Here is a 23,151-nt window from a genome sequence, read left to right as displayed (position 1 = left end):
AAGATTAGTCAGTCTCTGGGAAATGTCAAATAGCACTTTTCAGAGATTTTTTTTAAAAAGTCATCACAGTTAAGATGCTGCCCTTGTGTGTGTATACCCACAAGCATTCTTGAGAGTGACTGACTGGGTTAACCTGATGAGGAGTTTGAATTTCTGTAAGCTTGGAAGAAAGAAAGATGTTTTTGAGCAGCCTGTCTTTATTGGAAGAACCAGCTTTCTCTTTCTCGGGGACTTCGGGGCTGCCATGTTTGGTGTTGCTCTTAGGTTGTGCGGGGAAGCCAGACTGATTTGGCCTTTATCTGCTCAGCTGGATCTGCTTCAGGGCTCAGATGGAGCTGAGCCAAGATGAGAGTGTCTGGGCTTCCAGCTGTGTTGGCTACATCTGGTATTGAATCCCAGGAAGGAGTGTTTGTGGAGTGGCTTGAGATTTACCAGCCTCCCTGCCTCTGAGAACCCTGGGACATGTGGACTGTGGAATGCATCTCTCACAGGAACTTTGTGAGGGCAGCAGAAGGGCTGCCTCTTCTTCCTCACTAGTCTCCTCCTTATAAACGCTGACCTTACAATATGTTCATTTCTAAATGGTTACCCCATCTGGGACTTCTCTTCCCAGTGACTGCTCCTGCAGCTGGGCCCTTCCTCCCCTACCCCTTTTCTTTCTTCTCCCTGCCAGGACCTGAGTGTTGCCCCGCCTGGCCCGCGCCCCCCCCCCCATGCCCCCGCCATGAGATGCTGGGCACAGTGTAGGGCACATGCCTGCCAGCGAGAGCCACACCTTCCACCTGTCCTGCCATCAGGAGCTCTGACCTGGCCTTCCCAGCCGTCCTCAGCTGCTCCATGGGTCCCTGAGGTCCTGATTGCAATGCTGTCACTTGTAACAGGAAGTGAGCTAAGTCCTTGTTCCCCCTGCTTGAGGTCCTAGTTAGGACTCAAATCTTTGGGGTTTGATTCAGAAGTGCTTGGCACTTAGGGAGAGCACTTTGACTTTTGTTTTAATTTTTCAACTTACAAATATGTGCTCTCCAATGTAACAGCCACAGAAATAAAACCAAACAAATCCCCTATCTCCCTTACCTGGAACTCTTCCTGTCACTTGGATGTTGGAGTAGCCTGGGAACCTAACTTATTACAATATGTCTGAGAAAAGTATTTTGAGTTGTAAACACTGGATTTAAACGTGAAGGTTTGTAACACCACAATCTGTGTTACGGGACTGCCTGCATTTTTATACTTCCAGCTTATTAACAAGATTACCATTAATAATTACCATTAATAAGCAATAAACTTACCAATAAATTAGACCATTCCTGAAAAACATTAGCACACTTCTAGCATATAGCAAACCTTCAGTAAATGCTAGCTTTTGCTGTTAGCAACACCATTGGCATTTTTGTGATGGAAAGAGTCATACTTGCTGTGCCTATGTTCATATAAATGGTCCATTTAAAAACACAAGGAAGGCTGTGATTGATTCCAAAGACATGGAAATAGGGTCTAATACTGCTGATGGAACACTGGCAAATGCTGGGAGTCATAACAATGGGCACCCAAAATCAGATCCTGAACTTCTAAGTGTAGTGTCTCTGACCACAAATGGAATTGAAGTTTATTCATTTGCCCATTCATTCAATTAGCAAGCATTTATTGAGCACTTACTATGTGCTGTGCTGTGCTGTTCAGAAAAGGAAAAGATCGCCATGGATACTCTAGGGAAGGCTTCAGCATTTATGTGGGAATTTTTAAAATAGGCAACCAGAGAGGGTGATGAGTCCAGGCTGCAGCAGCAGGAGGAGTAAAGACAGTCAGAATTATGACAGGATGTCCTGTGGCCACCGCAAGGAAATAGTTTTGTCTTTACTTCTAAACCCTTTCAGACCCTTTGATCCTAAATAACTGACCCTGACCTAATTCACCACCTTCTGATTCAGTGTGTATCATCTTGGTATGTGGCTAAAGGGGCCTGATCCAGGAGCTGGGTTCTAAATGCACTTTGGCCCTGCGCGCTCCCATTTAACAGGCTTGGGGTTGAGGGCCTAGGGGACTGGAATCCAGATAGGGAAAGAGGCATCGGTGGACATGGCCCCTGTTCTCAAGGACGCAGCCAGCGTTAGTTCTAACAGTGGGGGGGGGGGGCGTGAGTGGCCCAGGTGATGACCTGTGGTTGCAAGGGGATCCCGTATGGCTCAGCATCTTTAAATTAAAAGTGACTCTTTGTAGAAACTAAGTAGGGTGATTATTGCTTCGCTCTTTGACCATGTTCTTTCTGCTTTTTTGCCAAGATGTTTACGAAAGATTTTTTGTACCTTTTTTCTGTGCTGGTTTTCTTTCTTGGAGATTAAATGTGAATTCTGCAGTCGTAGTATACCTTCTCATGCTGGTGCTTCACCTGCGCTGGGTACGGGAAGGTTTTCCATTTCGTGCCGCTGAAGAAATAATAAGTCAGTCTCTCTGGATCATCTTGAAAAGATGTTATAAGCTTTAAGGGTCAAATTCTCTGTTTGACTTTATAATTGTATTTTTGTTTCTAAAGATTTTCTCCTGCACCGTTTCTGCATTAAACATTCTGTTGTTCATTCCCGCTCCCCCACCCCCAACAAATGTTATTAATTTGGAAAGTATATTCAAAGGTTCAAAGGGATTTAATGAGACATGAATTCTTTTGTGAGTAATCTTTGTTAAAAAGAGAGGATGTATTATAAGGTTACATAAATTTACTCTTAACTCTGATACTTTTTAGACAATTTTTTTCATTATCTTCCTGTCAGACTTTCTCCCTTGCCCCTCTTCTCTGTAGAGTGATTTAGCAGCTTATTTCCCCTGGTGAGCCACATTCTTCTAATTTACCAAAATACATTGTATGGAACATACTTGGATAAAAATCTGCGTGGACCGGAAAACTTTCCATTGATCCTGGGGAGGGCAGTGTGCATGTTTTAACTCTTCAGCCCCAGCTGTGCCTGGCCTCCTTCAAAGTATTTTGGTCTTTCATTTCAGCCACAATTACAAGTTCATCCGAAAATGATGACCGGAGTGGCTCCAGTTTGGAATGGAATAAAGACGGAAGCCTAAGATTAGGGGTTCAGAAGGGAGTGCTTCATGACCGCAGGGCAGATAACTGCTCCCCAGTGGCAGAAGAGGAGACCACCGGGTCAGCAGAGAGCACGCTGCCCAAAGCAGAATCCTCAGCTGGAGATGGTCCGGTCCCTTATTCTCAGGGCTCCAGCTCGCTAATAATGCCACGGCCCAACTCAGTTGCAGGTAAGGCCACACCTTTCCCTGGAAGGATTATCTCAGGGAGACCGAGGTGCCCTGTGTTCACTGTCTTCACGTGGGAAGACATTCCAGACACAAGCCAGCTTCGTGGCCCTGGGTCAGGCACTTACCTTTTCTAAGCCTCAGTTTACTAATCTGTAAACACAATAAGGCTGTACTTAATGGTTTTTAAGTGATCCTTCTACTCTGGAATTCTTTAAATCGATTACTTGGACTATCGAACTCTTGTATACAAGAGAAGAAAGTATAAAAACTCTCCTCTCCATTTTTGTTATTTTAAGCCTTAGAAAATTCATGACTGTTTATTACCTCCTAGTAAATGGGAATTGTTGAGTGAGTTTGTTAGGATCAGCTCAAGGAACTTCTTACCAAACTTACAAACTTATTTTTGTGTAATTGAGTCCGATCGTACAGGCAGGAGGGCCAAATTTCTGTACAATTCAGTTAAAATGGAGCTCACAGCTTAAAATGTAAGCTATGGAAGTAAGAGCTCTCAATCAAGGAAATGAAAATATTCGAGACAGGCATGCTTTACCAAGATGCAGCAGCTGGAACAAAGAAGAGCACAAAGGCTGGCGACTGTCAGTAGTCAGACTGGTTGCCAGGTGTGTGTCAAGCAAGGAGAATACAGTCAGTCCCCTGTATCTATAGTTCCACATCTATGGATTCATCCAGCCATGTAGCAGAAATAACCAAGGAAAAAAATCGATAAAAAATAATTTAAAAATACAGTCTCACAGTTATTTACATTGTATTAGGTATCATAAGTAGTCTAGAGATGATTTAAAATATATAGGAGAATGTAGGTTATGTGCAAATATTACACCATTTTATATAAGGAACTTGAGCATCCAAGGATTTTGGTATCCTCAGGGGGCCTTGGAACTGATCTCCAGTGCATAGTGAAGGATGACTGTAGCTCCAGATGGGTGGGGAAAGGAGCTCTCTGCATCTGAGCTGTGGTGCCTGTTTTTAAGGTTTCTGCATGCCCCTGTGCTGAATTTAAAAGAGGAACTTGCTAGTCTTTCTTTGTTGTCAGTGTAGCACTTAACATTTCTCTTCTACTAATGCAGGGACCCAGATTCTCTGCTCCTACACCAGATAATTTCTCTGTGATTTATACTATGCTTTCAGAATGCGGTGGGTCACTCTGGTGGTTGTTGGGTGTTTTTTACAATGGGACTCTGAAGTAGCTGATAAATAAGCGGCCCTAATGGAAAAGTTCTGAGGCATAGCTCTAATTCACTTTCAAAGGAAGTGAAATGGCCTTGTTCCAGAAGAGGGATTTGGCATGTCTGCCAGAGAGAAATACTAGAGAACATTAAACGAGTTGACTGATAGTCCTTCCACAAACTTTCCTGTCCTCCCACAAACTTTCCTGTCCTCCCACCGCTGTCCCACCACTGTGACAGAGTATGTGGCACCCAAGGCGCTTTTAGACCGTATTTACCTAGTTTTGATGAATGGGTCGTTTGTATTATCCCAGAACTTGATCACTTTATTGACTTCAACAAAAATAGTGAACTTGTGCTCAATTTAGTCAAGCTATTTTAAAATTAGGAAACATTACTGCCTTAATTTTAACAGTGTTAAAAGCATCCCATTTGGGGTTGTTTTCTGCTCGGTGTTCTTTATGGGTCTCCTGCCATGGGAAGTGACAGTGGGTGTCAGCTGAGCTTTTCCAGTAGGCTGCCGTGATTATAGAGCAGAGCTTTCTGATTTCTGCTGTGCGCATTCATTAGCTTCTGCGTGTGCCCTTGAGCTAGACCTCCTGTGGAATGGGAGGGTTTTACCTCTAGATTTGAGCAAAGTCTACCTGGCCTAATGGGTTTGCTCATTTCTTCTGTGCTGCATATTTTTTAAACTAAATGCGTATTTTGAAAAGACATGAGCAAAGGCCTATTCCCTGGTATCTGTTAACAAGCTAGGGGTCTGGTATATTCTTCATTGCCTCCCTTCCTGCCCCTGAAATTGAACCTCAGTTAAGAGGAAATGGCAAGATTTTTCAAGTACCATTGAAGAGTAAGATTCAGGTTGTATAGACTCTATGCAGCTCTATTTAGTGATTAGAAGGCAGGCTGCTACAAACAGGGCAGCAGAGAACTCTCAGTGTTAGAAGAATCAGAATAATATGTGAAGGACCATATAGAGAAATCTCTTAGAAGTATTTGCATGTTATGATCCAAGTAAACAAATTGCCTTTTGGTGGGAAAGGTGTTTTGGCACATGAGGATTGGCAGGTAAAGGAAGGATGATGCCAGGCCTCTGTTCACAGCCTCCCCATGGGGCTGACCCCTAGGGGGTTGGGTGCAGAACTACTTCCTAAAGTCCTTTACTGAGTTTGCTACCAAGAACTGGAATTGTCTGTTAACCATGTAGTACGGTGGCAGGTTTTTTTATTTTGATTTTTTGTCAAAGATTATAAAAATAAGTTGGCTAGGTTTAAAGATTATTTCACTATACAGATTTTCTTTGTAAAGATATTTGTTAGAGTGGGATTGGTTTGTACAGCTATATATCACATCAAAATGCATGACATGGACACCTCTTTGCTTTATTAAAAACAGACCTAAAAGCCTTTAAAAGTATGTTTTAAATCATATCGAAGTTAGGTAATGGGTTCTATTTTTTACTATTTTTTTCCTTTCAAAGTACTTTCTGAGTGGATTATAGAACACTGTGTTTAATTTTCCAGGAAACAAGCATGATCGCTATCCAGTTTTCCTAAAACTGGTTATTTCCCTGAACTTATTGGCATGGACTTTCCATAGGTTGGTCCACAACTTTAGCAAATGTTCGTCTTTGTTCAGCTTAGAGATGTTTCTCTCTGCCTTGCCCCACCAAACCCACCCTCACCAGAAAACAAACTTTCCTCCACATCTTGAAATGTGCTTCTCATCCAGATGTTAGATACAGTGTGTGTGTGCACAACAAGTGTATCATTAATTTCACTGTAGAGATTCTAGCAGTGGGTTTATTGTTGCATGAAATTATTGCTTTACCTTTGGGTTTTTTGGGCCCTGAGTAGTGTTCAGGATTTTGAAAGTATTTATGGGTAAATACTGAATGTGAGTCTGACTTTTGCACAGGTAACATCTGAGAATCTTAGGCATGCCTGAGAGGGCAGAGTGGCCCACGTTTCCTGCTCAGAGGGTCAGGAGCACCTGGGGACATAGCTCAGCCACTGATATCTGCCTGCCCTATTCACTGGCACCTCTGTTGGTGGCTTCGAAAATGTCTCAGAAAGCTGAGATAGCTGGCAGGTGGTGGCTTATGGCCCTGCTGCAACTTTCAGCTCAGCTTAATCGTATTTGAAATTGAGAATTAGCCAAGAGCTGTGGAAGTGCTGAGGCTGCTCTGTTGCAGATTTTGGTGCCGAAGCTCTAGTGACTGGGAATCTGAAAACAGGCCTGTGAAATCTTACCATCTCCTGCATCTGTTTAGATACAATCTAGGGCATTTTTGCAATCCTTTATTTGGAATGTCTTTTGTGGTCACATATTTTTAATCCTTTCAGCTGTTATAAATTTATAAACTGTTATGTTCTAAGGAGTCAGGGGAAGAAGGGACATAGGCAACACGTTTGAGGCTCTAAAGCATCTTTGTATTCTCTAGGGCTGCAGCATTATGTCAGATGTTCATGACTGTTCTGGCTCTGAAATGAGTTATAGATTACGAATATGGCTGCCTGCCCCTTCTACGTGTGCCTTAGTGGGTGCATTTATCATGAAGCGTGTAAGGAGAAGGGTCCCAGGGCTCAGGCAGGAGCCTAGAAATGTTCCAAGCTGTGTTACTACAGGGAGGTAAGAAGGTTAGGGGAAGACAGTGTAGTCCTGTTGGCCCTCCGGGAGGTTTTATACACCCTGCTTATGAAGGACCTAGAGAGAAGCTAGAGGCTGCCCTTGGATTACTATACATTTGATCCATTTAAAAGCCCTGACAAGAAATTAGCCGAGGCTTTCTAATGGGAAAGATTTGTGTGGTAACTGGCAATGTGCACAGAGTATTCACCTAAATGTGTATACACTGTGGATATGCACCAGGAGGATACAGAGGCATAGGTGCATGCTGTCGTGAAGTCAAGGTTTCAGGTGTTTCTTGCTGGCTGGGAGGATAAGTAGGCAGGGCATGTGTTGGATTGCCCGCTGGAGGATGCAGTGAGAGGGGATATGCCAACACAGTCAGGCCTGGAGCCACCCAGGTAGCTGTTGAATGAAGGAGTGAGAGAGGATGATATAGACAGTGAGGAAGAGAAGGACTGAGATCTTAGTGGGAGGAAATAGGAAGGGTGCAGGTAGGATGGATGGCACTGGTCGGCAGCCGGATGCTGGGTCAGAGCCTGTTGGGCAGCCAGAGGGTTTTCCGAAGACAAGTGGCCCAACTTGACTTCTGTCCCCTGCATCTTGGTCCCACTGAAGATGTCCCCAGTCCTAAGAAGCCTTTACCCAGGCACTATGACTCCCTCTAGGCTCTCATTTGCCCTCAAGTCACTGTATATTTTCTTGTCCTGGAAGATAATAATCTGACTAAGATCAACAGTACTTCATGTTGGGCTTAACCCATAAACCAAATTAGGTTAATTTTAGATTTTCCTCAATGTAATAACAGGAGGGGGTTTTAAAAGGCAAAAACGTGTACTATATACTTGCTTCTAAGATTTCTTGAGAATTAGCAAAATTATTTTGTGCTTTTTTTTTTTTTTTTTGAAACAGAGTTTTGCTCTATCACCCAGGCTGGAGTGTAGTGGCACAATCCTGGCTCACTGCAACCTCTGCCTCCCAGGTTTAAGCAATTCTCCTGCCTTAGCCTCCCAAGTAGCTGGGATTACAGAGACCTGCCTCCATGCCCAGCTAATTTTTTTGTGTTTTAGTAGAAATGGGGTTTCACCATGTTGGCCAGGCTGGTCTGGAACTCCTGACCTCAAATGATCCACCCGCCCTAGCCTCCCAAAGTCTTGTGATTACAGACATGAGCCACCGCACCTGGCTTTTTAACGCTTTATAACAAATACTTACATGATATGAGTCTTACTGATTTGGTCAGAGGTAAACGTAACTTATTTTTAGAATTAAAAAAATACACCTATAAAATGCAGTATGATATATAATGTTTATATAAGTCTACACATATTCGAAGCTTAGGAATATGATTATACTATTACTACTGAGCCAACTTTTAGTGTTCTGGGTGCTGTGGAATTGTACACATAGAATCTTCCCATTTAATTAATAAGTTTGGCATTCCAAACAGCGGAAAGCTCCCCAGAGCTGCAGAGAAGAATCTAGCAGCATGCCACCTGCTTGTGGTGTAAGTACTGAAGCTTTGCTGTGTGCCACGTGATTGTCAGATTTCTTCATCAAACAATTTATGATGAATTCTGTCTCTTTCCAAGAATAATGGAGAATTCTGGCAACTCAGTCAACATTAAGAAAAAGAAGCACTTGGTTTTTACCACTTTTCAATGAATACTGCCAGAAAAATAAACTGGGGCAAACAATACCAAAATGACGTTTAAGTAAATTTTGTTGAAAACCTGAACTGAATTGCTTAGTGATTAAAGTCACCTTTGAAGATACTAAACTTCAGTTTAATATTACAGCAACAAGCTCAACCAAACTGGAAGATCTGAGTTATTTAGACGGGCAGAGAAATGCTCCTCTACGGACGTCAATTAGATTACCGTGGCACAATACAGCCGGAGGTAGGGCACAGGAAGTTAAAGGTATTTATCCTCACATCCACTGCGATAATGGTTATGATGAACTCAATCAGTGACTTTGAAAGTCTGTGATAACCAGCATTGAAGCCAACTGTGTTTATAACATGATGGAAAGTGTGTGTGTTTGTGCTGAAAGCATATCTGTGAGGTGGGCTAAGAGGTCATCCTCAACGGTTTGGGGCTTCTTCCTTAAAATATGTGATTAACTTGCTTCTGGAATTGAAAAAATAATTCTGCAGTAAGTTATTTTGAAGTGAGGGGTAGTTTAACACTCATTAGGTGCTTATTATTAACAAAGTATAAGCTTTGTTTCAATTCTTGGACTAGGCTGGGCAAGGTGGCTCATGCCTGTAATCCCAGCACTTTGAGAGGCCAAGGTGGGTGGATCACCTGAGGTCTGGAGTTCAAGACCAGCCTGGCCAACATGTTGAAACCTCGTCTCTATTAAAAATATAAAAATTAGCTGGGCATGGTGGTGAGTGCCTGTAATCACAGCTACTTGGGAGGCTGAGGTAGGAGAATCACTTGAACCCAAGAGGCAGAGGTTGCAGTGAGCTGAGATCATGCCATTGCACTCCAGCCTGTGCAACAAGAGTGAAACTGTCTCAAAAAAAAAAAAAAAAAAAGAAAAAGAAAAAATCCCTTGGACTGTATTGGCCATGTTCTCTGTCTGCCTGTAACACAATTGTGTGAGGTACACAGCAGCCTTACCGTACGGGCAAAGTGTCATCACACCTGGATGAGAGCAAAGCCCTATTTCTAGGGAAAACACGTTTCTGTTTTATTCATATAGCAGGGAAGAAGCACAACTTAAATGCAGTTCCAGATAAACCCATGAGACATGATTTGGCCCCTTACATGGCTTTCTGTAATCCTCTTTGTCCTTGAGTCCTGAGAATAACTCAAAGCCATGACCAGACTAGAAAGTAATTTCAATAGGAGACTCTGTAGTGTCCTGTTGGTCCAACAGGGTATGATAATTGAAGTATTACAGAAGTATTAACAGAACCAGATTGGAAATGCTTACAGACAGATCCTAGTGGGGGTAAAGCTAAGGATTTAATGTAACACATAAGCAATGATATTTGAGTTTCTTAGTTTATAAATTTATGACATTTTTCTAAAATAATGTTTCTTTTTTTCTTTTGAAGCACGATTTGCTCCCTACAAGCCACAAGACATTTTGTTGAAACCCTTGTTGTTTGAAGTACCAAGCATAACAACAGACTCTGTGTTTGTGGGACGGGATTGGCTCTTTCACCAGATAGAAGAAAACCTGAGGAACACAGAACTGGCAGAAAACAGAGGCGCGGTGGTGGTTGGCAATGTGGGATTTGGGAAGACGGCAATCATTTCCAAGTTGGTGGCCCTGAGCTGCCACGGAAGCCGCATGAGGCAGATTGCTTCCAACAGCCCGGGTTCATCACCTAAAAGTATGTGTGTGTTTAATTACATGTGTAGTTTATTAACATAAGATAGATGGAGGAAATTGCTGTTCACATAGACATAAAATACCCATTTTCTTCAAGTTGTTGCAGCTACTATATCAGGTTTGCAATTGTGTGAAGTGAACTATTTGAATACGTCCCTCTGTCATGATGTGTATTCAGCTATAAGCTGGGGCGAGGCCAGTGTTCCCTGATGTCCTCCTGAACTGTAACCCCTTCTTCCTTTAGATACAGGCAGAGATGGGCCAGTGAGGCCTGATCAAGTGCTCTGGAGAATTTGGGGCCCTGAGAGCAAGGAGTTGGGCTACTGGCAGAACAAGCTCAGATGGAGTCTAGTGTGGAGTTCTTTTGGCACATTAGAACCTGTTTGGCACAGCCTTCGTCTTCTGTATTGGATTTTCCAAAATTATAAAGACATAGGACAGAGTAGCCAAATGTTTGACTATTTACTGTTTATTTCATATGCAATAAACTCACTCTAAACATGGTGAACAAGTGAATCATGCGAGATTTTTAAGACCCAAAAGAATTTAATAGGTCAGGCACAGTGGCTCATATCTGTAATACCAACACTTTGGAAGGCCGAGGTGGGAGGATTGCTTGAGCCCAGGAGTTTGAGAGCAGCCTGGGCAACATAGGGAGACCTCGTCTCTACAAAAAACTAGCCAGTCATAGTGGTGCATGCCTTTTATCCCAGCTACTCAGGAGGCTGAGGTGGGAGGATCGCTTGAGCCCAGTAAATCAAGACTGCAGTGAGCTGGGATTGTGCCACTGCACTGTAGCCTGGACGACACAATGAGAGTCTGTCTCAAAAAAAAATTTAAAAATGCCAGGGACGGTGGCTCATGCCTGTAATCCCAGCACTTTGGGAGGCTGAGGTGGCTGGATCGCCTAAGGTCAGGAGATCAAGACCAGCCCGACCAACGTGGTAAAACCGTATCTCTACTAAAAATACAAAAATTATCTGGGCGTGGTGGTGGGCGCCTGTAATCCCAGCTATTCGGGAGGCTGAGGCAGGTGAATCACTTGAACCCGAGAGGTTGAAGTTGCAGTGAGCCAAGATGGTGCCACTGTACTCCAGCCTGGGCACCAGAGCAAGACTCCGTCTAAAAAAAAAATTTAATAGAGGAAGGTGGAAACAGTAGATGGCTGTTCTCCAGGGAGGTGAACCTGTGCTGTCATGTGGACCTCTGAATTTTAGACCATGTTCACTCCTTACTTATTAAGATATGCCCTGGGGCGAATCAAGAAATATAGTCAACACCCCACCCTGCTCCTACTATGATGTACATAATGAAATGGGTCTTTCTCTGCAGCTTCTGACCCCACTCAGGATCTTCCTTTCACCCCGCTGCTTTCACCGAGTTCTTCCACAAGTGCTTCCAGCACAGCTAAAACACCTCTTGGGTCTGTCAGTGCTGAAAACCAGAGACCAAGAGAGGATGCAGTGAAATACCTTGCTTCTAAGGTAAGCTCTCTTGTTTTATGGGAGCCTTCCAGATAGAGAGATTTGCTAGTTTGGTCTCTGAGAAGTAAATTGGAAAGGGGAGCTTAAAACAGAGACAACTGCTTAATGATAAAGTATAGCTTTTGATGAAATAGTGATTAAGTTATCCAAGTAAAAGTATGAATGACAGTATCTGTCTTAAGACATTGGCAGTGGACTTGATCCATGTTAAACAATGGGTTGAGAGTTCCTCAAGGCAGCAGAAGGTAGCATATGCACTCGCCACAAATCCATGCTTACCTCCATGTGCTCTTCTGAATTTGGTATGTGAGCAGGAAATTGGGAGCTTCTGACTTGACCCAGACCTCTTCCCCTTCACTCTGTTACCTGAGGCCTTTGGTTCCCTCGGCTTTGTGACTGAGGTTTCTCGTGAACTTGTAATACAGCCTTCCTTGGCTGGCTTTCCCTTCTTAAATTCATGATCATCAAGGTCTTTCTGAAGTTTTTCTTCTGCTCAGCACCCATCACTGGCTCACCAGCCGCACTCCTGCATTAAAGCAGTTACTTCCCTTGCTTCTAGTGGTCTGCTTAAGTTTCCCTGGCCAGTGGTGGTGTGAGTCAGTGGAGCTGGAGAGCTGCTGGAGCCAGCAGCCATGGGGACACATTGTGAGGAGACCCTGCGGGGAGGTTGGTGAGAGCAGCTGAATAGAATCCTGTTCTGCACCAGATCCCTGTCCCTTCTCCTTCCTGGATAATGACTGCTCTTGGGACCATCAGCCCTGATGCTTCTGACCACTGGTTCAGAACAGTCCTCTGGTCATGGGTGGGTAATTTGAGATGAGTGATGTAGTACAGGCTTCAAAGACATCCCTGCTTACAGTGATTTTCAAACTCCATTGACTGTGACCCACATAAGAGAGACATCTTACACTAGTGATCACTCACACATAATCGCCCACATAACTAAAGCATTTTAGAACTATATTTATTCTTATATTCTATAATATACTCTAGTATTCCTGAGTTTATTTTTAAAAAATTATGGCTCTAAATTGATTTCATGCCTGTAATCCCAGCACTTTGGGAAGCTGAGGCATACAGATCACTCCAGTGGTCAGGAGTTCGAGACCAGCCTGGCCAACATATTGAAACCTCGTCTCTACTAAAAATACAAAAATTAGCTGGGTGTGGTGCCGGGCACCTGTAATCCCAGCTACTAGGGAAGCTGAGGCAGGAGAATTGCTTGAACCCAGGAGACGAAGGTTAAGTGAGCCAAGATTGTGCAGCTGCACTCCAACCCAAGCAACAGAGCAAGACTTCATCTCAAAAAAATAAAAAATAAAAGTAAATAAATAAATAAATAGATTTCATGACCCACTGTTGGGTCATGGAAAAAAAGCAAAGCTGCTTTTGTGAAACGCTGTGCAAGACTGTGGTACTGGACATCTCATGATGGTTTACACAAGCTTACAGGATCCTCACATGTATCCCTGCTAATTTCTGTCCAGGTGAGAGTTGGAGAGCAGCCAGCTTTCCTCTGAGTGTTGACGATAAATTTAATCTAAACCAAAAGTCTCATGGCAGCTCCAGGTTGGCCAGAGGAAAGCTGTTGCACATTTACTTTTGCCACTTGTCTTTTAAAGAGTCTGCAGACCTGGGATCTAATCCCACATCCTTGACTATCTGTGTCAGGCTGGCAAGGCATCTAACCTCAGTGTCTGGTGCCCTCAGTGATGAACTGTGGCTAGTGGTTCTTGTCCTACTTCCTGCAGGGTCTTGCCGCGTCCAGTGGGACAGCGGCAAGGCAGATACTTCCAAAAAACATGTATCTCTTGGCACAAGTGTTTTGCTCTTCTTTGCCTTCCTTACCTTGTACTTGTGTTTCTCCTATCATCCTCCTTTGGAAAAGTATTGGATTTTTCTTCTATCTACTGCATGCCTCCCATTCCCAACACTTCTGTGTCTGGCCGTTTCCTGGCGTCCCTCTCACAAGCAGCCTGCTGATGCTGCAGGTCCCTTGGAACAGGACGATTCCTTTTCCTCTCAGTAACCAGGCAGCTCCCTCTCTCCTCCAACTTGTCTCTCCACATGATGGGCAGAGATTTGGTGATTTCGAGTTTCATTCTTCAGACAGCGTCCCTATTGAACTTCTCCACAGTGTCCCTTGATGCAGTGCGGGTGTGGGGAGGGGCCAACGTCTTGACCCTCTGGACCAGGAGAAGGAGCTGCTGTGACTCTGCAGCCCCGGTCTCACAGCCTCTGGCTTTATCATCTGCCTTTTGGGATCAGCAAAAGGATTTCCTAAAGAGGTGCTGCTGCTCTTGAGAACAGAAGCCTAGTGAAGATGGCACTTTTTGATGTTGAGAATATTAGGATGGCTTGGAGCTGCTCTAAGCCAGGGTAAATTTTACATTTTATGAATGCTGTTTGCTTATATTCAATACAAAGTAACGTGCTGATTTTTATGCTAATCAAGATGGATTTTGTGGATGCAGTTAAAGGTTCGCAAACCACACAAGGGAAGGAAGGAATAAATGGAACAATTATGCTAACAAATGACCCAGTCTTGGGCAATAGATGCTATGTATCTTGTTATCAGCGGACGAGCAGAGTTGTGTTCCTGTTTGAGATCGCAGAAGGAGCTGTGTGAAGAGGGTGAGGTGACGCTGACAGTTCTGCTTCCCCCTAGGTGGTGGCCTACCACTACTGCCAGGCTGACAACACATACACTTGCCTGGTGCCCGAGTTTGTGCACAGCATCGCAGCTTTGCTCTGCCGGTCCCATCAGCTGGCCGCCTACAGAGACCTTCTGATAAAGGAGCCCCAACTACAGAGCATGCTGAGTCTCCGATCCTGTGTGCAGGACCCGGTGGCAGCTTTCAAGAGGGGAGTGCTGGAGCCGCTCACAAACCTGAGAAATGGTACCTCATAGCAGCTACCTACAGCCCCTCTCAGTAGTGGTACAGCATACACAGGTGGTCCCCAGAAGGCAGGTGGTCAGCGGGGCCCTGGGGTAGAAGTGAGCTGGAGCAGGGAGAGAATGTGGAAGCGTCAGTGCCCATCTGCTCCTCTTTCTCAGAACCAGCCCCATGAGGTCCCCCCTACACCACCCCTGTGGTATAGTGTTAAAAGGAGCACCCTGATAAGAATGAATGTGATGACTGAGCGGTTCCAAAGTAGTTTGTAACTGTGGGCTATTTAGATGACTTGCACCACAGAAGACTGTTGCGTATTTTGCACTCCTAAGTATCTGAGGGAATAAGTGGATTATTTGGAGGAATTTTCCAGAATATATATTTGTCAGGGCCTCTGCTCAGTTGAATTGAAACCTTAAAGTGACTTCTAAAGGTTTCCATTTTAATTTTTTGTCCCCAACAAGGTATCAGTGACCTGATAGTCCCTTCAGTTTCCCATCTTCTCTCCCCTCACCTCCTCACCTTTTGAGCTTGTTTATCTGCCCACATGGCCCCCCTGCTGGAAGGTGCTAGAGGGATAGAAAACAGATATGTCATCATTTCTTCTCTATTTCCTGGGCAGAAAATCAGCACTAATAAATAGAAAACCAGATTCCGGCTCGCGGAGAAGAGCCCTGTTGGAGGAGTCAGTAGTGTGGAGCTCTCACACTGTGTGGTTGTGTGGCTTGGGCCGGGCACTTTGCCCTGGGTTGGGGGCAGCGAGGGTGTCAGTTTCCCTTCCCTGGAATCCACTAAGGAGCTCTCATGGGGGACCTAGTGACCTTTCCGGATTGGGAGTCTGTTATGTGTTCGTTATCTTTGTGTAGCTCACCCCAGTGACAATGGTTTATGAAGAGCTAACTGTATTATATACATGAGTGAGATTCTGCTAACGTGTGTCATGCAATATGTTTGTTTTGTGAGAATTGGTTTTCTTTTGGCTCTGTGCTCCAGTTTTCACTATAAATTTAATAGAAAATATGCTTCTGTGAAAACTGTTTCTTGTGCCATATGTAAACCTTTTTAGTTTCTAACATTAAACTGGGCACTAAAATACACTGGGTGTTGCTGTCTTAGAGAAATGTATAATTTCTTAATTTGAAAAAATTATTTTATCCTGTAGAGCAGAAAATTCCTGAAGAAGAATACATTATTTTGATAGATGGCCTAAATGAAGCTGAGTTTCATAAACCTGATTATGGAGATACGCTTTCTTCATTTATTACCAAAATTATTTCTAAATTTCCTGCCTGGTTGAAGTTGATTGTGACTGTAAGAGCAAATTTTCAGGTAACAAAGAATTCTCAAATCTTTCTTCAAGTCCCTATATTCCAATTTTACAGTGATAAATATTAATAACATAAAACTGTTGTAAACCATTCAGCTGCTTGAATTAGAAACTATGTTAAGAATTTGAAAAATTAGTCCAGAGAGCCCCACATGGGTGAAACTCTGACCTTTTTAGCTCAAGGCATATTTATCAAGATGTCAGGTAAGTTTCCTGTTGGCATCGAATTGCACATTTTCAAATGGTGGCATCTAGCCCTGGTTACCGTCATGGAGTGTGTGGAGCCAAGAGGCCTGCCAGAGTTTAAACCTACTCCTGCTGGTAGTTATTTGCATGGGTTTGCTGTGGGGCTTTGTGTTTTTTTGAAGGGAAAAATGAAGGTGAAAGATTTTTTTTTTTTTTTTGGAGATAGAGTCTTGCTCTGTCGCCTAGGATGGAGTACAGTGGCATTATCTTGGCTCACTGCAGCATCTGCCTCCCGGGTTCAAGTGATTCTCCTGCCTCAGCCTCCCGAGTAGCTGGGATTACAGGCAGCCACCACCACGCCTGGCTACTTTTTGTATTTTTAGTAGAGATGGATTTTCACCATGTTGGCCAGGCTGGTCTCCAACTCCTGACATCAGGTGATCCACCCACCTCAGTCTCCCAAAGTGCTGGGATTACAGGCGCGAGCCACTGTGCCCAGCTGAAGGTGAAAGATTTTTAAGGCCTATTCTCAGAAGTCTATTTTTTCGTAAAACTTAAACATGAGGTAACATTGGCAGCGAGCAGTAGGGTGATTTTTTTTCCCCTCCATCTTCCTTCTCACTTGAATCCTGAAATTGTATCTTAACCATTGACTCCTTCTATACCTATCATGTTTCAGTAAAGACTTTTAGACATTAGGTTTTGATTTTTGCCCTTTTATGATATTTATTTAAAAACAGCATTTGGAATTTTTTCATTATAAAAACTGAAATTATACCTCAGTTGAACTTCGTGAGTGTTTTTTGGACATTCAATTTGTATATTTTTCAGTCTTTTTTTACACAGTAAGCACAATTTCACAATCAGTAGAGCATGGGAACCAGGAACCTTACGTTCCTCTTCTTCTCAGCTGTGTAAGTTTTCAGAGCTTCAGATAGCATCCACGTAAAATGCGAGTGATTGTATTCTGCCCTCTTTATCTATATTGTTATATTAAATGAGCACATGCATTTAAATACTTCAGAAACAACAGTGGGAAGTCTTTTTAAAAAGGCAAAACTCTTTGCTGTTAGGCGTCAGATGTGCTTAATCTTTGGAATGGGGAAGAGATGGGAAGGGCACATGGGGCTTCTGGGAGCTGAGTATGTTTTGTTTCTGGGTGCTGGTTACACAGGTATTCTTAGCGAAAATTAGTGACACTGTGCAATTGTGATTTGTGCACAAATCATATGTTCATATGTTAGACTTCAATTTAAAAGTTTGCTTTAAGAAAGCAATTAATAAAATAACATGCTGTACCAAAGTAGGCAGCTTTGTTAAGATGTGCTGTCGTTGAGAGACAGCCCAGGGACCGTCTCAGATTTCCTGGTTGGGTTACATAACCCCAGTGTTTGATGCATAAAGAAGGATGCCTTTTATCTTGGCGTCTGGCCATGTTCTTAGATGTACCGTGTTGGTTGGTGTTTGTCCTTGTTATATAAGCAGTTGCACAGTGTAAGGATTATGGGTATCAAGTCACCTGCAGAGTCTCACTGCCCTTACTGGCCCTGGCCTCGCTGCCGCTGTCTACACAGGGCTCTTACTCTGCTCGCTAGGCTCAGGGTCCTCAGATGAGGGCCTTGGGAGAGCATTTACTGATTCCATCTCCCATTAGGATTTCTTTCACATAAGCTTTTTATCTTCACCTTATCCTATTACACGTTTTAATACAAAACAATGAGTCCCTGTAATCCATGAAAATCCTCCTTGAAAGAAAACTAGTGAATCTGGTTTAAAATGCTGCTAAAATAAAAAAGGAATCTCTGTAGAGTGACACTGTGGGTTTTTGTTTTTTTCCCCCAGGAAATAATAAGTGCACTGCCATTTGTCAAGCTTTCCTTAGATGACTTCCCAGACAACAAAGACATCCACAGCGACCTGCACGCCTATGTCCAGCACAGGGTGCACAGCAGCCAGGACATCCTCAGCAACATCTCCCTGAACGGCAAGGCTGATGCCACGCTCATTGGAAAAGTGAGCAGCCACCTGGTGCTGCGGAGCCTGGGCTCTTACCTGTACCTCAAGCTCACCCTGGACCTCTTCCAGAGGGGCCACTTGGTCATTAAGAGCGCCAGCTACAAGGTGGTGCCCGTGTCTCTTTCTGAGCTCTATTTGCTGCAGTGCAACATGAAGTTCATGACCCAGTCCGCCTTTGAGAGGGCACTTCCGATTCTCAATGTGGCCCTCGCATCCCTCCACCCCATGACAGACGAGCAGATCTTTCAGGCTATTAATGCCGGCCACATCCAGGGGGAGCAGGGATGGGAAGACTTTCAGCAGAGGATGGACGCCCTCTCCTGCTTCCTCATTAAGAGGCGAGACAAAACCCGCATGTTCTGCCACCCATCCTTCAGGGAGTGGCTTGTTTGGAGAGCAGACGGGGAAAACACGGCCTTCCTGTGTGAGCCCAGGTATGACAGGCGCTTTCTGTCAGCTCTTTGCAGGGAATCTCGTGTGCACTTGGGGAAAGGATTTAAATGTGATGCACGTGTCTCAATGGAAAGGCAATCCAGAACGACTAATTCAGTGTTACTGCTTTGTTTTCTTATTTTTCCTCCTTTTTGGCAGAAGGATGGGCAATGGGGAATTCTCTATACAGAAGCTGCCTTGTAATTGCTAGTACTCCCTTATGGATGGTACATGTGGATAAAAGGGAAACTGGGTGGTGCCTATGTGGTCCTTCCTTGCTATCCATTCTCTCATGGAGCCCCGTCCCCTCCCCCACCCAGCTTCTGCAGGGTCATGCATGGGAACATGTGAGATCAGCTCCCAGGAACAGGGGGCTTCTCTAAAGGGTGTTCCCTATGTGTCTGCTAACTGTCATGGGTCCTCAGCACCTCCACTCCCCCACCACTCCTTGAACATGGAGTGATTTGTCCCAGGGATCAGGTGTATCTGTGAGCCCAGAGGAAGCACCATGATCCAATCTAGCCTCCTTGCTCCACACCCCTCACCCTTCGTCAGTGAGCTCTGTGTGGCTGACTGGACCAGGCTGGGTTGCAGTTGTCCTTGCTGCCTGGGCCACTGTTATCACAGTGGGATGGGGAGGGAAGCCTGTCTGCTGTGTGGCCTCGTAATAGCGTGAGAGGTCAGAAAGTTTGAGGGTGCAGATGCTTTCAGATATATGTATGGCAAGCCCCCAACTTCCACTTGGCCCTGGCTTTGGCCTGTGTCTGCTGTCTTGAGTGGCTTCTGCTCTCTGTGAGCCAGAATTGCCCCCTGCTCTAGTAACAGAGCTGGCAGGCTGCTCAGCTGACCCCTTAGGCATTTGACCAGATGCTGGGATCCAGAATGAAGAGGTGAACAAGCATTGGTGAGCCCTGCGAGCCTCACAGCCACTTTCCTCCCTGTGAATATTGACTGAACATCCACCTGATAGGCCTGGCTGCTGTTCATGTTGGGGTTCTTATTATTTTCTTCAGTAACGCTGGTTGAAGGTTTGTTATCTTTTGAACCTGGTTTGGGGCAATAAACTAACATCCATATGGTCTGGCTAAATGTTTCCTTATTTAGCCAGACCATAATAGCTAGGTGAAACGTGTGCTATGACATTTCTAGCCAAGTCAGATTACTTTCTAGGGAAAGTCCAGTCATTTTCTAGGAAGACTGGCTATAGTTGGGTTTGTAGAGACATAAAAACAAATTGAAAGACTCCATCAGGACTGTAGGTTGTTACTGGGTTGGAGGCTAAAGTGGCTGGACTGTAGTCTTCATTAAGCTTCACTTCATTTTGGGTATTGGTGGGCCTTGACGTTACGTAGCCTAGGCCAGAGCTAGGGTGGATGCCTATAGGCTCCTGAATGCCACTGTGTTCTTAAAAGCAGGTGTGGGGACATCCCCTGAGGCAGGACCCTGGACTAGGTGGAGGCATGAGAGGCACCAAGGGTACAGAATTTAAGGAAGCACCCACTCCTAGGGTGGTGCAAGTTGTTGGCATTTTCCCAAGACCCCTGTAGTATTTGAGTTTCATTCAATTGAGAGGATATAGAACAATGTTGGAAGGAAGCTCCTGGATTCAGTTCAGCAACAGTTTTTGTTATATGCAGTTATGTGCAAAGTACTGTGGCAGACACAGGAATTCCTGGAACGAGGACCCTGCTCTCAGGGCTTCCTACACAGGGCAGGGGAGTCAGGAAGTGACATGCGAGAGGGAGGCACACTTCTTGTGGACCTCACAAGAGGCAGAAGCTTCCAGTGGCAGTAGAGGGGCCTGGGGAGGTGATTTTAAAAAATGGTGATGGTGGGTTGGGCCTCGAAAAATGGTAGCATTTCTTCCCCCACTCCCAATTGATGTATTTTTGCCGTAATTATAAAGGGAGAAAATTTCAACCCCCAGACAAGAACAGTTCACTTTTTATTTCTGCCGCATTTTAAATAATATACCAACCATCTTTTTCACTTGGAATTCTTGTCTGGGTTTTTACTCGTCACAGGCATTTTACCAAGCTGTTAGAAGCCTTAGAAAAGTGTCATTTTCATTTTCCATGGTTGTGCAAACCTCCTAGGAGGCAAATTATCACGTACTTCACTATACCCTTGTTGGATTTTTAAGTTGTTTCTAAATTACTTACAAACAGAACAACCTGTCATGTCTTGGTGCCTTACAGATCTGGATTCAAATCCTCCATTGATTGTGTATTTTTCTGTGCATGAAATATATTTTAATTCTCCATGCCTGCCTTCCTTAGCTATAAAAAATGAGTGTCTTCTCACTGAGTGTTGGTAGCTATTAAATAAGATCTTAAGGCGATGTACTACTTCCTGTCTCTCCTTTCTTCCCTCTTATTTTTGATTATGCCCTAGGTTAGCATTCCAGAAATAGAATTAAGAAGTTAAAGAATAGTTTGAGTCTAGCCGGGTGTGGTGGCTTACGTGTGTAATCCTAGCACTTTGGGAGGCAGAGATGGGTGGATCACCTGAGATCAGGACCAGCCTGGCCAACATGGTGAACCCCGTCTCTTAAAAAAAAAAAAAAAAAAAAGCCGAGTCTGGTGGCAGGCACCTGTAATCCCAATTGCTTGGGAGACTGAGGCAGGAGAATCGCTTGAACCCAGCAGGCGAAGGTTGCAGTGAGCCAAGGATCACGCCATTGTACCCCAGCTTGGGCAACAAGAACGAAACTCTGTCTCAAAAAAAAAAAATAGTTTGAGTTTTCATTCATATCCACCTAGACTTAAACATATTTACATTTTGCAATATTTGCTACATCTGTTTCCTTTTTTTGTTGATGTTAAATTGTAAGCATGATATTTTACTTTAAATAACTGAATATTCATCTTAGAGATATTTTCATACTTAACCATGCTATTACTGCACCTAAAATATTAATGCAAATTCTTATTAATCTTAAACATTTAGCCATGCTCAAATTTCTATTTTTTAGTATGTTCACATCAGAATCCGAAAAGTCCATAAAATACATTCGATTGTCTCTTTTAATCTATAGTTTCTCTTCTCATCTTTTTTTCTTTTTCCTCACAATTTATTTGTTTAAAAAGAGCAACTGGGTAGTTCGTCCTGTATAGTTTCCTATAGTCTGAATTTTGTGTCCTCATGTTGTTTTTTCATGTGTTCCTCTCACCCCTATTTCCTATAAACTGGTAGTGAAGTTTAGAGCTTGTTCAGAGTCTATATTTTTAAACAAAGACACTTAGTAGGTGGTGGTGAGTACCTCTCTCAGGAGGCGCATGACATCCTCATGTCTCTGTAGGCACTAGAAGCCACTGATGACCGTTTCTAAGATCCATCAGCTTTTTTTTGGTTGCACAGGCAGTCTCATCTAGAACAGCCCCCTATTAGCTCTGTTCTCTGTTAACTCAAGAAGTGAATAGGTTGTTAGTAGGTAGGTAGAACAAGGCTGTTGAAGACAGGAGGAGCTGTTGAAGACCTTGCATCAGAATGAGGAGGCCACATTCTGCAACAGCAAATCTAGGTTGACTTGACCTTTTTTCATGGAACAGAGGAGAGGAAAGAGCTAACAGAAGGAGTGTGCAGGGCACAGAGTGTGTGGGGCCTACTGTCAGTCAGGAGTGGGGTCTTGCGGGTACTGGGGATAGAGATGGTCCTTGCTGACATGAGGTAGCTGTTGTGGCTTGGCCTCGTGGGCAGAGTAGAGGAAGAGGAGTCAGAAACTAGGTGTGGCTTTGCTCTGGAGAAGGGTAAGAAAGGCAGGCGGTATGCAGCAGGTTTTGCAGGGACAGGGCTGGTTTTAGTTTTCAGCAGTTGAGATTGCAAGATAGCCATCTGTCCCAGGCAGACAGGTTCCAGGGGCAGGGTGGGTCGGCAGTTTGGAGGAGAAACTGACGGTTGAAGATCTAGCATCACTGACGGAGAGGTGTCTGGCATGACTCGGTGAGGAAGCTCATGTCATTAGAGAAAAGATAGCACTGGGCTTCCAGGGCGTGGAGGAGGGTTTCAGGGAGGGACCTTACGGATGTAAGTGTTGCCAAGAGGTGAAGGGAAATGAGTGTTAAGAGGAAGCCCTTGGATTTTCAGTGAGGGAGGAGGGTCCTGGATCCTTAGGAGACTCTGACCATTGGATTGAGAGGAGAGAAAGGAGGGAGCCAGCATCTTGGGATGGGAGGTGGAAGGGCTTAGGGGACGGGTGGTTTTGTTTGTTTGTTTTTTAATAACACAGGAGATTGGGACATTGTTGGAAACATCACGGAAAGATAGTGTAGAGAAAGATCCATAAAGAAGGAGAAATTGGGGGCCGGGCGCAGTGGCTCAAGCCTGTAATCCCAGCACTTTGGGAGGCCGAGACGGGCGGATCACGAGGTCAGGAGATCGAGACCATC

At 44.2% G+C, this 23,151-nt stretch overlaps 1 protein-coding gene across 2 annotated transcripts in view; it reads left to right on the top strand.

Moving 5' to 3' along the window:
* TANC1 (tetratricopeptide repeat, ankyrin repeat and coiled-coil containing 1) overlaps positions 1-23,151 on the top strand; it is a 287,746-nt gene that overhangs the window by 215,272 nt on the left and 49,323 nt on the right. The window contains exons 8-14 of one of the 2 annotated variants that reach the window (XM_011991663.1): positions 2,995-3,258; positions 8,873-8,974; positions 10,144-10,425; positions 11,757-11,908; positions 14,577-14,808; positions 15,965-16,131; positions 18,158-18,765. In XM_011991663.1, coding sequence (XP_011847053.1) covers positions 2,995-3,258; positions 8,873-8,974; positions 10,144-10,425; positions 11,757-11,908; positions 14,577-14,808; positions 15,965-16,131; positions 18,158-18,765 — 1,807 coding nt within the window. Of the gene's footprint in view, positions 1-2,994; positions 3,259-8,872; positions 8,996-10,143; positions 10,426-11,756; positions 11,909-14,576; positions 14,809-15,964; positions 16,132-18,157; positions 18,766-23,151 lie in introns of both variants that reach the window. The other variant, XM_011991653.1, reaches the window with a different exon arrangement.

Source organism: Mandrillus leucophaeus, unplaced genomic scaffold (assembly GCF_000951045.1).
Source record: "Mandrillus leucophaeus isolate KB7577 unplaced genomic scaffold, Mleu.le_1.0 Scaffold110, whole genome shotgun sequence".
NCBI classification, from domain to species: domain Eukaryota; kingdom Metazoa; phylum Chordata; class Mammalia; order Primates; family Cercopithecidae; genus Mandrillus; species Mandrillus leucophaeus.
This window is presented reverse-complemented; position numbering and strand designations above follow the sequence as displayed.